The following is an 18,082-nucleotide window of genomic DNA, read 5'->3' on the forward strand; positions in this document are numbered from 1 at the left end:
CGTGGTATCGGTGCGCTTCTATCGTCCATAAAAAATACGTAGCCCTATCGACCAATCTCCCGTTCTTAACGTGAAATGCTCTCTAGCAAAAACTAAATCTCTAACGATAGAATCTCTATGTACATATTGGTCTAAGAGCTAGCAACGTTTTCGATAAGACGGCTGATTCTTTCATATATTGTTCCCTATGCTTCCTCGAACATCGTACCGGCCATCTGGCTGCTGATACAGGTTGCGCTCATTACTGCGCAGCACACCTGTACAGGTAAACACAAAATCAGGGTGATTGATTAGTGTGAAAAAGCTTAGTAGATCCGCTATAGTAATAGATAGCAATAAAAGTTAATAACAAAAATTGCAGCTAACTTTGCGCTTCACGTTACACAATTAGTTAGAATTTTACAGAGTGTTCGATAACATAGTGGCAGACCAAAATTTTGTTTTTTTAAATAGAACACCCCATATTTTATTTTATATTCGAAATCTTCTTAACTTGCCCATCACAAAAATATAAAGGTTTGTTATGTTATACAGGGTATTTACAAAGTTATAACCAATGTTCTATGAAAATCGTAATAAGTTCAGCTCCCTGTATAAATAAAAATAAGCACAACAGCAATGTTTTATTGGTGCCATATTTTTTGTTGATTGTCAAAATTTATAAAAATGGTTGATATTGCTAATTTTCTTTATATCGAATACAGGGTGAGTCAAAACGCAAGTACATTATTTTCACAGTAATTTTAAATAGAACACCCTAATTAATAACTTGCTCTTAAAAATGAAAATATCTCGAAAACTGACAAATTTAGGCATAGGGAATATTATACAAAAATTAAAGTACGGTAATGATACTTTTCGGTAGTAATATAAAACACAGGGTGTTCCATTTAAAATTTCTGAGAAAAGAATGTACTTGCGTTTTGACTCACCCTGTATTCGATATAAGGAAAATTAGCAATATCAACAATTCTTAAAAATTTTCACAATCAACAAAAAAATATGGCACCAATAAACCATCGCTGTTGTGCTTTCTTTTATTTATACAGGGAGCTGAACTTGTTACGATTTTCATAAAAAATTGGTTATAACTTTGTAAAAGCCCTTTATAACATAACAAACCTTTATATTTTTGTGATGGGGAAGTTAAGAGGATTTCGAATATAAAATAAAATATAGGGTGTTCTTAAAAAAACATAAGTCTGGTCTGCCACTATGTTATCGAACACCCTGTAACAATCTAACTAATTTCGTAATGTGAAGTTGAAAGTTGGCCACAATTTTTATTATTAACTTTTATTGCTATCTATTACTATAGCGGATCTACTGAGCTTTGAGCTTTATCACACTCATCAATCACTCTGTATATTGAATTTAAATTATTTTAGGACCAAAAATTTTTTTGTCATTATGTACTTTTTAAACCACAGAAATGTCTGGCAATTACAGTTCATATTTCTAATAATGTTTAAAAAGTAATGATAAAAAAATTTTCGTTACAATAATTTTAAATTCGATATGTTTACCGGTACGGTGTTCGAGGAAGCATAGGGAACAATATATGAAAGAATCAGCCGTCTTAAAATGATTTTTTTTCCGACGTTGAGCTCTTGGTCCATATAGCTGACGATATAATTGGACAATAACAATATGGAAAAGGTTGAGTCATATAATGTATACTTGGAGAAATAATCGAACTATCAAAGTCTAACCTAAAGGCTGATTTTATGTTCCTTAGCATGGGCAGCATTTGGAATTATTCAAATCATAACATACCAAATAGTTTAAAGACAAAAACTTTCGATCAGTACGTATTGTCGTTTCTGACATATGAAACTGAAACAGGCTTCTAACAACAACATAGTCTACAAACTTGTGACAAAGTGACTCAGAGAGCTGTGGAACGGAGAATGCTCAACATTCGATCGCAAATCCAATGAAGATATAAGACGATCCAAAGTAACAGATGTAATCCAAAATATTGCTATGTTAAAGTTGAACTGGACAGGACACACATAAAGAATGGAAGACAACCGTTGGACGAAGTCAATTGTTGAATGGCGACCAAGAGCAAATAAGTAGGCAGACTTCAAACCGGATGGACTGATGACATCAAGCGAATGGCTGGTGACGAATGGATGCAAAAAGCAACGAACAGAAATTAATGGACACACCTAAGGGAGGTTTACATCCGACGATGAATGGTATAGTTGTTAATGATGATGACATGTCCTTTGGGTGAAATCATATTAGAAAGGCTCTTCATATGAAGTATGAAGAATTGAAAAACAAACCTAGTTTTAAAGGTACCTAAATTGTTAACTGTAGTAAATATCACGTGAACGCCGCATTTGATAAGATCTTAATTTTTATTCTAAATTTAATATGTTTGTTTTTATATTAAGCGGATTGTTGTTTTAGGTTCGGTGGGCCGATTTGGAGGAACAGAGGAACGTGGAGAAGATGAGGGCCATCGGATTCGTGGTAGGCCAGACTGATTGGGATAGAATGATGGACCCGACAGGCAGTAGGGCACTCACTAAAACCAAGTACATTGAACGCGTTTCGCGAGGTCGTAGATAAGAATACTGTAATAATTCTTTTTTATATTAATTGATGATTTGTAGGTATTTATGGAAAATAAATATATTAAGTGAGTCGTTAAATTTGTATTGTTTTATTTAAAGGAGTATATAATAAAATAAAACAAACAAAATAAAATAAACACTACAGTAATAACGTTTAGAGGTAGACAGAAAGGTTGCAGGTTGTTTTTCACTGACATAAAAATAATGAAAGAAAGGCGAAGAAAAACTTTTTTGTACTAATACATGAACATTATACAGTATCCTCGAAGCACGGATTAGAAAGACTTTCTTCAACGCCAATAACTGGATAAGCATCTTGCAAGTCACTTGTTGACACAGTGCTTTGTTGAAAACTTTATCGGTTTCATCAAGACCTCGGCGTCATAATTTTCACGCACTACGCAGATAATCTCTCTCGATCTACCGTTCGATCGTCGCGCGAGGATGCGGGAAGGTCGAACATTGTGCCTCTTTAGACTTACTGCTCGGATTCTGTTGCTTGTGACAAGAACTCAAATGCGTTTTAGCTTTTTATTTGTACAGAAGTACAATGCACACAGCTGACATGTCCTTTCCAAAAGTATCTGACGATCCTTCTGCATGCTAGGGCAATAGAGGTCATAAATCAGTTTGCTGAAGCCTTCATACGTTGGAGTAATCGATGTAGAAGAAATGGAGCAAACGTCATGCCATCATGCAATTGAGGCTTTGGAATATATAGGCCACTGTACGACTGCAAAACCGCACGATCATCACACTTCAGCACCTGGTGATTTCGCGTTCGATTTGATTTTTTACGCTTTTGACGACAAAATAAATACACGTTACGTCGCTTTTCTGATGAGTCTCACGCGTTTGTCGAAAAAATTAATACACGTGATATATTACTACATCCCCACCCCCAAGTGATATTTCGTGATTTTTATGGACCTCTCCCACCTTTTTAAGCCTCATGTGATTATTGGACTAATGGAAAAATAAAAAATTGTATTTTTTTGACTCGCCACTGACTCGCAGCTATAGTAGCAGCAGCAGCTATAGTCTTGCCAGACACTTTAGTCATCGTTTTGTCGATGCCTTTGCCATCTATAGATAAGAATCAAATTTGTAGGCAGTATATTCCCTGAAATGTGAATGCCATAAAACATCTTTGCCAGTTTGTGATGACATATGCTATTTATATTTTAATCAGTCACTTCTTCCTCTTTATAAGCAATTCTGTTTGTTATTGCGCCAACTGGTCTTCACAACAGAAAAATATATCTTGGACAAAGTGAAAAATATATTGAAAGTAGCGGAGTCTATACTAAAAGCCACAGTTAGAATGCAGTGCGGGTAGCATAGGGCAATGTATTTCTTACCGGAGAACGGCCGACCACGTTGCCGGTTTGCCCCGAGCGGTGCATTAGGACCGGATTTAAGAATCATAGCACTGGTATACCACTGTGCCGAATGAGCGGCATCCATGCGCGCCGTAACATTAGCACTGCATTCTAACTGGCTTTTACTTTAGTGGTAAAAATTTAAGACCGTTTATATCGATGGAGTGGAGCACCTTCCATGATTAGTCGGATCAAATGATTTACAGCGCTACTCGAAAACAATATTGCACCAATAATCATTATGCGCCAAAACCTCGGTCTGTCCTCGGTTATTGAGCCTGTATCAATAAAATGCACGCCCGAGCTACCACTAGATAGGGTTACCATAATTTATTAAGACTAAATCCGGACAGGGGTAGACCAAGGAGTTCTAGAAAAAAATGTAAAATTGAATTTGACTGTGTTGCTACCTCTACATTGTAGATATATGCCAAATGCATATGGCACAATTAAAAGTACAGCTGTTTCGCAACAATATGCAACTAACATCGAAAATCTCTGCCAGTTTAAAATATATACATATACACCTATGTGACATCAGTATTTTTAAAAAGTTTTAATACTTGCTGTGATAGCTGTTTGATAAGCCCTCTTGTGTCTCTCACTTTGCAAGTGATTTTCAATGTCGTATCGTCCTCGATGCTCCACAGAAAATTCAGAATTGCATGTCAAACATCTAACACGGTTATTACTGTTTTGGCACTGTCTAAGAAATTTATATTCTTTTTTTCCATTTTTTTTTTAGTAAAGAAAAAATCCGGATATTTCTCATATCCGGACATGTCTTTCAAATCCGGACGTATGGTAACCCTACCACTAGATGAAGATTCCCTATGGAATTTAGCTTTAGTTGCGGATTTAATGGGACATTTGAATATACGGCGAAAAGATTCTATTTTTCTAATCTTGGTTAGCCATGTAAGTTCTTTAAAAAATAAACAAAACAAAAACTCATTTCAAATTAATGAAAGAATAAATTATATTGCACCGAATTACGACAAAGTTTAAAAATTTTATTTTAATTTCATTTAGTACAAGATTCTTGATTTTTATGAGAAGATAGAAAGAAGAAAATATTCAACTTTTCACAAATCTTTTTTTTTTTCACTTACGAGGTTAAAAACTATTCACCGGAATTCCATATCGCCGGTCCGGAAAAAGAATGACGTAACTGCCAATTTTTCCAATTCCTGTTTTTTGCGTAATTAACTTCTAAAATACTGTGTACAGATGATACAAAAGCGACAGAACTGTAACTATGTGCTGAGCCACAACAGGGTAGTTGCGTCGTTATTGAAATGCGTGTCATTTTAGACCTTGTTTCAGATGAATAATGACGCAACTGTAAATAGGGTTGAAAATGGGGGGATTAAATTAAGGTAATGAAATTCGGACCAACAGGGTTGAAATAAAAGCCATCGCTGTAAGAATAAACGGAATACTAAATATTTAAAAATCGTTCTTTTGTACAGAAAAATTTTAAGATGTAGAATGACGCAACTGTAGATAGGGTTGAAAATGGGGGGATTCAATTAAGATAATGAAATTCGAACCAATAGGAATAAAAATAATAGCCATCATTGTAAGAATAAACGCCATACCGATGCTCCTGGACGATTACTCCTCATTTAATCCTTATTTTAAATACTTAAAAATCGTTTTTTTTGCTCTACTGAGAAATTTGGCTTTTTGCAGTTACGTCATTCTTCTTCTGGACCGGCGATATGATACTGATAGATTTGCAAAATAATATTTGTACTTTTTGAAAAATATACTTACCTAACAAGTCTGTTTCAAGCACAATTCTTCAAAGTATATTGCATTGGCATTATAATCGATCATCAATACGTATTTCTGACTATTTGGTCGTCATCAGTACGGTGTAGCCAAGTTAGAAAATGAGAACATTACCTTGGGTAAAGCATCACTATAGGAGCAATGCGGTCAATTTGTGGCAATAGTGTTAGAAGTCTCAAACATTTTCAGGGTAACAACAATATCTACGGAGGAAGCTACAACTACCTGAGGAAAGGAAAGGCATGCCAAACGTATTAAACATTTAAAACAGGTAGTAACCCGGTTTATATAGACATTTGAAATAACAAAAATTGTTGGAGAGCTAGGGTATACCATAACAAATAAAGTTTTAAAAGTCCCCATCGATCCCATGTGTGCAACAAAAGTTATTCGGGGTCAAAATTTGAGATTTTTGGATTTTTCTCGAAAATCATTTTATTAAAAAATACCCTCAAACCAAAGTTGTAGATCTTAAAATTCTCTACAAAAATAGTCTTTACTATTTTTTTCCTAAGAGTTGCCATTCCTGAGATATCGCGATTCTAAGAGTCACATTATACATGATAATATGCACACGTTTCCACACCACCTGTGAGGTAGTGTACTCTACGCGTTTTTTTACCGTGGTTTCCCCTGTAGGTCTACTCCACTAACTGTTTTGACAATTTTAGGATAATTTAAGGAAACAATACCGGTCTAGTTCTAATTCTAGATATTACCTTATTATTGATATTGCTATTGATTATTAGGTTAACCATTGTTTTGATTTCTTTAGGTATTTTAATCAGATTCATATTCTTGATAGTCTACTTCAACAGTCAAGACATCTTCGATTTCATCTTCCTCTTGCTGGATGTTCAAAAATTGTTCAAATGTGACTGCGTCATTGGTCTCTTCATTAAAATTACAGGAGTCTTCCTCTGTTGTACTAAACTGGACATTTGAGCAAGACTGACCTTGGCAGTTGGTACACGCTAGAGAACACAGCAACCCGACTTTTTTACATCCACAATTGGTACTACAACTTTTTTTGCTATTGCAAAAAATAGTGTTAAGGAGTTTTTCTGGAGCAGGTGGGAGTAAGGTTTTAATCGGTTCCAGAGTATTATCTATTAATTTCGAACCCCAGTCCTCTGGATTCAGTTCATTGCCTAGCCATGTTTGAACTTGATAATATACTCGATACAAATGTTGAAAAGCGGATGCTGATGTTGTAGCGTTTTACCTGTCTGCTCTAATGGGATCAAGGAAAGACTATCTATAGAGATACTGGGGAGTCGAAATGGGGCTAGCAGAAGGAACAGACACGCAAACCTTCATGCGAACGGCAGCTCATTTTTTGTGCGGTGGCAGGTCGTAGATTCGTTGGGAGGGGTAGGAGGGTTTAAAGAAGACTAAACTACATAACCAAATAAGCAAAGGATACTTACACAGACTTGAGGACTTTCCTACTATTTAAACAAATTGGGACGCCGTTTGAAAAATCCTCAAATTCTCATATCGAGTACTTACTGGAAAGCAACTGGGGGACATTCATCGTAGATTCCTCATTGGGGTTATAGTGGGCTACTTATTTATCATTATTGGCTTCTATGCCATTATATTTTCTTCTGTTCTAAAACTTATTCACTTGTATTAGATATCTGTTAATAATTTTTTTAAAAAAAGAGGTTACAGAAATAAAGATGTGTACATTTTATAATGTTTATTTAAAACTTACTCCGAGAATAAACATATTCTCAAAAAAGAAATGAATAATAAAAACAAATATATGGTTTTACAATTTTTAACCTTATTTATTTTTAGCAGTGTACCAAAACTAAAATTTGACATGGCTGTCAAAAGTCACTGCCATTTTACATTTACTTTACAATAAAATATTTTCCATGTTGAAAACAAACATTTAATTATGTAAAACCTTTACCATTAATATCCACTTGTGAATTTATTTAAAATAAACATTATCATACCTTAAAACAAAAATCCATGTCACAACACTTGGAACTTCAAAATTTTCCATTCAGACGGGGCTGGGAGGGGAAGATATTCAAATCATTACAAAACTGGATAAAATCGATACCAAATAATATCATCTGGGCATTTCTTACTGGAACATGAACAAATCAAAACATCATAAAAATAGCAACAGCTACATAAAGGACAGGAACCAGGAAACCACGCACTTCTTTTACCGGCAAATCAAACTGCATAACAATAGAACTGTTTCACAATAATATATCCATTAAAATGCCGTGAAACTATTGTCATTATATTCCTTGACATGTTAGAAATCCATTAGTTCTTTTACTATAAGAAGAAAACCATTTTGGCCGGCAAAGTGCGACTTTTTGAGTTCTAACAAAAAGATGTTTACTGAAGTGATGTACTTTTAGAACTAACTTTACATCGTCACGTCTCTCTCGCGTCCAAACGATGCATTTCTTCTCGATCGTTCGGCCAAAACTATTGACCAATCGTCAACTACAACTCAAGGATCTTTCAAAATGCAGACCAATAATAACATGGGATTTTTATCGCTCAAAACTTAAAGGAAAAACACCAAACCTTTTAGAGGATTCATTCTCGAATAATGAATGATTTCACAATAACTATCTACGTAGTTGGTAAATGCTACTCAAATAAATAGGAACTTTCCTATGATTTTACTTTGTTGCGAAAATATTCTGAAATATTTCGAACAGGAGCGGCTTAGGAAATTTTAAAGATATTTAAACTGACAAAATAAATTAGAAAAATTGATATTTTTCTTGGGATAGGATTAAAATTAATGGATATTTTTTATAAAATATTGTAGTAGAAATCCATCTGCTACAATAGCCTCCTCGGAAGAGAGGAAACTGGATTACCAATTCAGTTTTCGATAACTACAAAAATAAACATTGACTTCTTGGGTGTGACAGGACAACAATACAAAAATATTTAAATAATGGCTAATGGGGATTAAACAAAAACAAAAACATCATTGTTAGGGAGTGGGCTAGCGTGCCATCAATCGCCAGACTCTTTAAAGTCGAGTAGACTTAAATGTTTCTTGACTCTACAAAGAACTGTAGGTGACAAGAGTTTCTGTGCCTTGGGAAAGAAATAATCCATTTGAAGCGTTTTACCTGTCTGCTCTAATGGGATCAAGGAAAGACTATCTATAGAGATACTGGGGAGTCGAAATGGGGCTAGCAGAAGGAACAGACACGCAAACCTTCATGCGAACGGCAGCTCATTTTTTGTGCGGTGGCAGGTCGTAGATTCGTTGGGAGGGGTAGGAGGGTTTAAAGAAGACTAAACTACATAACCAAATAAGCAAAGGATACTTACACAGACTTGAGGACTTTCCTACTATTTAAACAAATTGGGACGCCGTTTGAAAAATCCTCAAATTCTCATATCGAGTACTTACTGGAAAGCAACTGGGGGACATTCATCGTAGATTCCTCATTGGGGTTATAGTGGGCTACAAATTATCATCATTTGGCTTCTATGCCATTATATTTTCTTCTGTTCTAAAACTTATTCACTTGTATTAGATATCTGTTAATAATTTTCTTAAATAAAGAGGTTACAGAAATAAAGATGTGTACATTTTATAATGTTTATTTAAACCTTAATACCTTTTTATTTTTATTGAGAATAGACACATTCTCAAACCAGAAATGAATAATAATAACAAAATACATGATTTTACAATTTTTAACCTTATTTTTAGCAGTGTACCAAAACAAAAATTTGACATGGCTGTCAAATGTCACTGCCATCTAATATTTACTTTACATAATATATTTTCCATGTTGAAAACAAACATTTTTAATTATGTAAAACCTTTACCAATAATATCCACTTGTGAATTATTTAAAATAAACATTATCATACCTTGTTAAAACAAAAATCCATGTCACAACACTTGGAACTTCAAAATTTTCCATTCAGACGGGGCTGGGAGGGGAAGATATTCAAATCATTACAAAACTGGATAAAATCGATACCAAATAATATCATCTGGGCATTTCTTACTGGAACATGAACAAATCAAAACATCATAAAAATAGCAACAGCTACATAAAGGACAGGAACCAGGAAACCACGCACTTCTTTTACCGGCAAATCAAACTGCATAACAATAGAACTGTTTCACAATAATATATCCATTAAAATGCCGTGAAACTATTGTCATTATATTCCTTGACATGTTAGAAATCCATTAGTTCTTTTACTATAAGAAGAAAACCATTTTGGCCGGCAAAGTGCGACTTTTTGAGTTCTAACAAAAAGATGCTTACAGAGCTGATGTACTTTTAGAACTGGCTTTACATCGTCACGTCTCTCTCGCGTCCAAACGATGCATTTCTTCTCGATCGTTCCGCCAAAAGTATTGACCAATCGTCAACTACAACTCAAGGATCTTTCAAAATGCAGACCAATAATAACATGGGATTTTTAGCGCTCAAAACTTAAAGGAAAAACACTGAACCTTTTAGAGGATTCATTCTCGAATAATGGATGTTTTCAATAACAATCTACGTAGTTGGTTATTGCTACACAAATAAATAGGAAATTTCCTAACCTTTACAATGCGAACAGGAGCGGCTTGGAAATTTTAAAGATATATAAACTCGCAAAATATATTAGAAAAATTAATATTTTTCTTGGGATAGGATTAAAATTAATGGATATTTTTTATAAAATATTGTAGTAGAAATCCATCTGCTACAATAGCCTCCTCGGAAGAGAGGAAACTGGATTACCAATTCAGTTTTCGATAACTACAAAAATCCAACATTGACATCTTGGGTGTGACAGGACAACAATACAAAAATATTTAAATAATGGCTAGTGGGGATTAAACAAAAACAAAACATCATTGTTAGGGAGTGGGCTAGCGTGCCATCAATCGCCAGACTCTTTAAAGTCGAGTAGACTTAAATGTTTAAAGACTCTACTGAGAACTGTAGGTGACAAGAGTTTCTGTGTCTTGGGAAAGAAATAATCTTGTGCCCTGTGTGGACCTCGCTGACATCCACTGCAGTAACACAAGTGACATATATACTATATATACCATATAGCAGGGCAGACACAGCCTCATCACCTCGTTGCCTAACTAGGATTGGTTTTCAAAAACTAAAAAAATCTTTCTGAGCTCTTGGCTCAGCAGATAGGCATCTGCTTAAACTCTAAACACCTAGCGAGTTTAACGGAATTTTTATCGGCAACGGTTCAGCAAAAAGAGGATTTAGACAATCCAGTCTAAATACCTCGTTGAGATAAAATGTCACAAATAACTTATCTCAACAACTCATTCAAACAAGACCAAACAGGGGGGGGAACGCGTGTGACAACATAAAAAGACCAAAAAAAACTAGTATACTGGATTCAAACGGGATATCATACTATTTAATCAAGACCAAAAAAAATAAACGTAACACATGACATAGGAAATACTACATCATTACGTTTTCAATCAACAGTCCTACCTAGGACATAAAAGCCTTTCATGAAAGTTCACAAGACAACTTTCTCATTTTCAAATCACAAACTGGGATATTCTTTATTTTTCAAAACCGGGGATATGATCTTACTTTTCCAAAACATGAGTAGATCTTACTTTTCCAAAACAATGGGTAGACTTTATTTTTCCAAAACATGAGTAGACTTCACTCTTCCAAACTGGGGTTAGACTACTTTTTCAAAACAGGGATGAAAGCAAACACACAAGGGAAAGACCAAAGGGACATTGGAAAGAATGACAATTCCGACGAACGACCACTTCCATTTATCCACCGAAAGCAAGCTTCACCTGTACTCAACGCGGCCAGATCCTAAGCTCACCAGCCTTGTCACAGCTTCTGCTCTTGGCCTACTTTCAATGAACAAACACAAGAGAGGTCAACGAACTATTCGCCAAAAAAAATCAAACTCCATCAGGGACATGGGCTAACAGACATTACGGGATAACAGACTCTAGAATTTCCAGACAAAAAAGGGATAGACAAACAAACAGGGAACAAAAGACTCATAGGGCATTTATACATTCTCCATACACATGGGCTTACAAACACAAATAATATCGAAACTTGGTTCTTAGTCATACTCCATATACATGGGCTTACAAACACAAATAAATATTGAAATTTGGTTCTTATATGAGCTTACACAAATAAAACTGTTCTTGCTCCGACTATTAATGGGAGTATTCCCAGACAACTGTAAAACACTTCCTCATCACGAGTATTACACTTGTGATATGCCAGATACAAGAAAACATACATCATTTTTAATCAATAAGTGGAGGGGCCTCGCCACGGTTTCCCTCTTCACTTCTTCATGGGGTTACTTTTTCTTCACTTCTAACATGAACAAATCCATATATCAAGGGTTATTTTCAAAACAGTGTCGACAGAGTACGCTATCTTCAAATCAAAAAGTGATAGCTTTTCTCCTGGCTGCTTGAAAAAACAAGGGGTCTACTTCTTCATTAATAAGTGGAGGGGCCTCGCCACGGTTTCCCTCTTCACTTCTTCATGGGGTTACTTCTTCAAGGATGACTTCTCCAACTAACCTGTGGCAATAATATACCCAAATATAGATAGGCTTCGCTGGAAAATCACGGGACTTACACACACAGACCATACCGAATTAGCTCATACACGGACCATACCAACTATTATCACACATCTACTCAAACGACCAAATCAATAATCACAAAAAACGTTTATTCTGTAAAAAACTGATGATCTACAAGAATACATGCAAAAAAATATAACATATTGTTATACTCTATAAGTGGATTCAATATTAAAAACATTCTAATTGTAACTTTTAGCAAAATTTTCAAAAAAAAATCTCAACGTTACTTATACCAAAATTTTCTAAAAAAAATTTTTACTTTACTTTATTTTTTACTCATCCGTTTGTCTATAAAATTCATCAAATTTTTTCCAAAAAATTTAACCAATGCTTTCATCATGGGTACAATATCAATACAATATAGTAAGTACGCTACTATATTAAACATACTATTCTCTTGTACGATACATACAATACAATACCAGTATACTACGGTTTACATAATATGGGGTTATAAGTTAAATACACTATGATGTATGAAATGGTACATGCCTATACAATCAGCAGCATGACCAAATCAACACCACAACAAAATGTGTACATACTTACACCTCTTTGGAAAAATTATTAACATTCGTAAACAAAATTTATAAAAATGGGCTCTTTTGTGGGAACTAAAAGACTGAAACAGTTTCGGGGGCACTAAAAGACTTGAAACAGTTTCTAGGGACAAGACAAGAGGAATCTGGGCTAAACTACTTGGAAAGACTGGGGCGATATTTACTCGGGTCAAACTTCAGGGTGTACGTTACAAGTATTACAAGTGTAACACTAAGTGGGAGTGGCTAAAGACATTGGGGACTAGTAGATAGGCTAACTACTAGTTGAACATGTCTACAAGCTAGACTTGTAACAATGGGCATACAAAAAATGACAAGAGTCGAGCTTCCATGTTGTCATAAACACCTGCACCACAAACTGAGATCGGCTGCCCAAGGGGACGGGCATTGCCTAACAGTTGTAGTACAAATGAGACCGAAAGGAGGCTAAAGGGATATGGTAGTGGGCACATGCTAATGGGATCAGGGGGGCTAAAAATGGATCGAGCCCCACGTACAGGGCGCTATTTGTAGCGTTTTACCTGTCTGCTCTAATGGGATCAAGGAAAGACTATCTATAGAGATACTGGGGAGTCGAAATGGGGCTAGCAGAAGGAACAGACACGCAAACCTTCATGCGAACGGCAGCTCATTTTTTGTGCGGTGGCAGGTCGTAGATTCGTTGGGAGGGGTAGGAGGGTTTAAAGAAGACTAAACTACATAACCAAATAAGCAAAGGATACTTACACAGACTTGAGGACTTTCCTACTATTTAAACAAATTGGGACGCCGTTTGAAAAATCCTCAAATTCTCATATCGAGTACTTACTGGAAAGCAACTGGGGGACATTCATCGTAGATTCCTCATTGGGGTTATAGTGGGCTACTTATTTATCATTATTGGCTTCTATGCCATTATATTTTCTTCTGTTCTAAAACTTATTCACTTGTATTAGATATCTGTTAATAATTTTTTTAAAAAAAGAGGTTACAGAAATAAAGATGTGTACATTTTATAATGTTTATTTAAAACTTACTCCGAGAATAAACATATTCTCAAAAAAGAAATGAATAATAAAAACAAATATATGGTTTTACAATTTTTAACCTTATTTATTTTTAGCAGTGTACCAAAACTAAAATTTGACATGGCTGTCAAAAGTCACTGCCATTTTACATTTACTTTACAATAAAATATTTTCCATGTTGAAAACAAACATTTAATTATGTAAAACCTTTACCATTAATATCCACTTGTGAATTTATTTAAAATAAACATTATCATACCTTAAAACAAAAATCCATGTCACAACACTTGGAACTTCAAAATTTTCCATTCAGACGGGGCTGGGAGGGGAAGATATTCAAATCATTACAAAACTGGATAAAATCGATACCAAATAATATCATCTGGGCATTTCTTACTGGAACATGAACAAATCAAAACATCATAAAAATAGCAACAGCTACATAAAGGACAGGAACCAGGAAACCACGCACTTCTTTTACCGGCAAATCAAACTGCATAACAATAGAACTGTTTCACAATAATATATCCATTAAAATGCCGTGAAACTATTGTCATTATATTCCTTGACATGTTAGAAATCCATTAGTTCTTTTACTATAAGAAGAAAACCATTTTGGCCGGCAAAGTGCGACTTTTTGAGTTCTAACAAAAAGATGTTTACTGAAGTGATGTACTTTTAGAACTAACTTTACATCGTCACGTCTCTCTCGCGTCCAAACGATGCATTTCTTCTCGATCGTTCGGCCAAAACTATTGACCAATCGTCAACTACAACTCAAGGATCTTTCAAAATGCAGACCAATAATAACATGGGATTTTTATCGCTCAAAACTTAAAGGAAAAACACCAAACCTTTTAGAGGATTCATTCTCGAATAATGAATGATTTCACAATAACTATCTACGTAGTTGGTAAATGCTACTCAAATAAATAGGAACTTTCCTATGATTTTACTTTGTTGCGAAAATATTCTGAAATATTTCGAACAGGAGCGGCTTAGGAAATTTTAAAGATATTTAAACTGACAAAATAAATTAGAAAAATTGATATTTTTCTTGGGATAGGATTAAAATTAATGGATATTTTTTATAAAATATTGTAGTAGAAATCCATCTGCTACAATGTTGGAGGAAGACATGATAGTTGTACTTGTTTCGCGTATTTTTTACAAAAGTTTAGTGTCGGTATTTATCAAGACAACTAATTTTTTTTTGGAGGTCCATAAACCGCAAGAAGAAAGCGAATTCCTTCCGTAATTATTGTTTGCGGTGTGGAATCAAGCTCTGTAAAAACTTTACAGCAGTCAGTCAAATCTTTTTTTTTTTTTTTTTTTTTTTTCGAATAATTTAAGTACTGACGTTTTGCCCCTTCTGTACATTGCGGACGTGGTGTCGCAGCCGGTTATCGCATGTAAAAATAAAATGTACTTTTGGCATTTGGGATAAGCCGATAAACTTTTCGAAGAATATATCTCTGTTCGCTGTTGAGCCCTTCCTTCCAGGTTTCATAAAATAAATAACTTTATCTACTGGAGTCTTTGCAGTAAGCAGTATGTACTAACAAATCAAAATCTTCACCAACTACAATTATTGTGTTTGTTGCCTTAAATTTTTCAATTGCTGTCTCAATTATAAGGACATCTGCGTCATTTTTAGCTTATTTCACTTCAATATTCGCAGCTGTTAATTTATCAGTTAACATGGAAATGAAACGAGATGTATTATTAAGGTTAGCGAAAAATTGTTGTTGATTCGCTGGAACTGTTATATTTTCATCAAAGATAATCTCGGAACCCGATGATGTTTTTGTAGTTGGACGACGTTGTTCTGCAGCTTTAATATTCTTTGTCGAGTCACTGTAGCCGTCAAATACCACTGTCACTGTAAGCCCGTAATGTCTGCTAAATGGTAGACGCTTGTAATAAGCACGTATATTCACTTGAACTGAACCTTTAGCACTAAAAGAAACAGATAATAATGAACAAAACCTACGGACAATACTGTAGCCATTGTTTACAATAGACAATCTGTTTTTTTAAACAATGGTATAGCCAAATGTTTTTTAAGGTCACGTGGATAGAGGAAATTCAGTTTGGGACTGATTATCTTTTGAAGAAATATTTTCCGAATAGTATAATATATTATATAAAAGAGACACAAATATTAATTTATACTTGTCTTAAGTGCCACATGATGTATATACGTGGCTTATATGTGCATATAATGTATAAAGTAACTTAAAATCGCGATATCACAGGAATGGTAACTCTTAGGAAAAAAATTGTAACGACTATTTTTGTAAAGAATGTTCAGATCTACAACTTTAATTTGATGTTTTTTTTGATAAAACTTACCGTTTTCGAGAAAATCCAAAAATCTCAAATTTTGAAACCGAATATCTTTTGTTGTACAAATGGGATCGATGGGGACTTTTAAAATTTTATTTGTTATGGTAAACTCTAGCTCTCCGGCAATTTTTGTTATTTGCCAATTATTTTGATGTCTGAAGTTGACCGGATTATATGTACTAAATGTGAGTGAATAGTAAAAAAGATAAAAAATGTTGGCATGTCTAGCAACAGTTTAAGTAAATACGTATTTCTAACTATTTGGACATATCAGTATGGTGCAATGTGTCCAATTTGTGGCAATAGTGTTAGAAGACCCTGAGTGTTGAAGTCAACAACTAACGATATCCACGGAGGAAGCTACAGCAACCTGTGGAAATATACGTATAAAAAAAGTAATAAAGATGAATGCGAGTGCATAGTAAAAAAGGTAAAAAATATTGGCATATTTCGCAACAAGCGAAACAAAACAATGGTATATAAGATGGAAGGCAACCGTAAATACGTATTTCTGATTATTCTGAAATATAATATAAATTCAAACAAATAGTAAAAGTTAATGTGAGTTAATAATAAAAAAGATAAATATTGTATAGTAGTCTGGGCAGATTATCGGAGAATAGGCCATTTTTATGATTCTATATATTAATAATATATGTATGCAAATTCCGCAGATGGTGTGCTACTTTTTATAAACAAAATGTCTCCCAAAAATCGTGTTTTTTTAAATTTTTGCTTTATAACTACAAAGATTTTAACTTTATACCAAAAACACTCCAACAAAAATTCACCGTAATTAAATTCTGCATAGAGACATGTTTTTATCGATTTACTTCGACGAAAATTTTCCTCGGAAAATGCGGGTTTTTCCAACAAAATCTTTAATTTTTAACTAAAATTTTAGGTAAGTAATTATTTATTAATAATTAAATAACTTGGTGATACAAAAGCTCTTTTGGTACAGATTATAATTTCCAGAAGCCGATGGAAATTGAATGAACAGTTTAGCAACAGTTAAATTGTTAATTAAAAATATACGGTCGCTATAACAACCACAATAATTATGATGTATAAGAATAACTATGATTTTTTTATAAAAAGGCACTACAGCTATCTAATGTACTTTACAGAATTGAAATTGGACTATTTAAGCGACCTCAGGAATATTTTAAAATTATAAACAAATAGAATATCTCGGGAAATATTAAATTAAATTATGAAAACGGTATTGGAAAGAAAGCGACAGGACGCTTCTTTTAAAAGAAAAAAACGTTTAATTGCGATGAGCGGTTCCTGAGACACAACCAGTCAAAGTTGACCGGCATGTACTGCGAAGGTATAAAAAATAGGATGGTAATTTTTAAACCATCACCTTTTTATTTCCGTCCTCTTTCTCCATACAAATTTTCATATCTTTAAAAGACTCATAACATATATTATAATGATAAAAACTATCGGTACCTATTACTAGTGAAAAATACCAAAATTTATCTACACAAGGGCAGAAACTATCTTCATTTATTAATTTATAATCAACGAAAAATTCCTGACCCTGGTGAGATTCGAATTCACGACCATTCGGACCTTTCGATCCAAAGGTAGGCGCTCTTACCAATGAGCCACAGAGGGGGTAAATTTATTTATTTATAATCAAATAAAACTACATATTTTTTCCAGTTGTAGACTATTTTTTAGATAAACTTACTACAAGTGTACTTTTAACATTCAAAATACAAATATTCTTATTTGAAAGCAGTATAATT

At 34.2% G+C, this 18,082-nt stretch overlaps 1 protein-coding gene and 1 long non-coding RNA gene across 7 annotated transcripts in view; one reads left to right on the plus strand and one right to left on the minus strand.

Moving 5' to 3' along the window:
* LOC114324973 (YLP motif-containing protein 1) overlaps window positions 1–2,666 on the plus strand; it is a 103,240-nt gene extending 100,574 nt beyond the window's left edge. For all 6 annotated transcript variants that reach the window (XM_028272907.2, XM_028272909.2, XM_028272906.2 and 3 more), the window contains one exon: window positions 2,422–2,666. In XM_028272907.2, the coding sequence (XP_028128708.2) occupies window positions 2,422–2,583 (162 nt within the window). In that variant the 3' untranslated portion in view covers window positions 2,584–2,666. The remainder of the gene's footprint in view (window positions 1–2,421) is intronic.
* A 5,894-nt stretch (window positions 2,667–8,560) lies between these two features.
* Window positions 8,561–17,367, minus strand: LOC126888802 (uncharacterized). The gene is made up of 2 exons (XR_007699653.1): window positions 14,230–17,367; window positions 8,561–9,652 (listed from the first exon to the last, which is right to left on the minus strand). It is a non-coding gene; the product is annotated as an uncharacterized LOC126888802 (long non-coding RNA).
* Window positions 17,368–18,082: the final 715 nt, after the last annotated feature.

Source organism: Diabrotica virgifera, chromosome 1, assembly GCF_917563875.1.
Source record: "Diabrotica virgifera virgifera chromosome 1, PGI_DIABVI_V3a".
Taxonomy (NCBI): Eukaryota; Metazoa; Arthropoda; class Insecta; order Coleoptera; family Chrysomelidae; genus Diabrotica; species Diabrotica virgifera.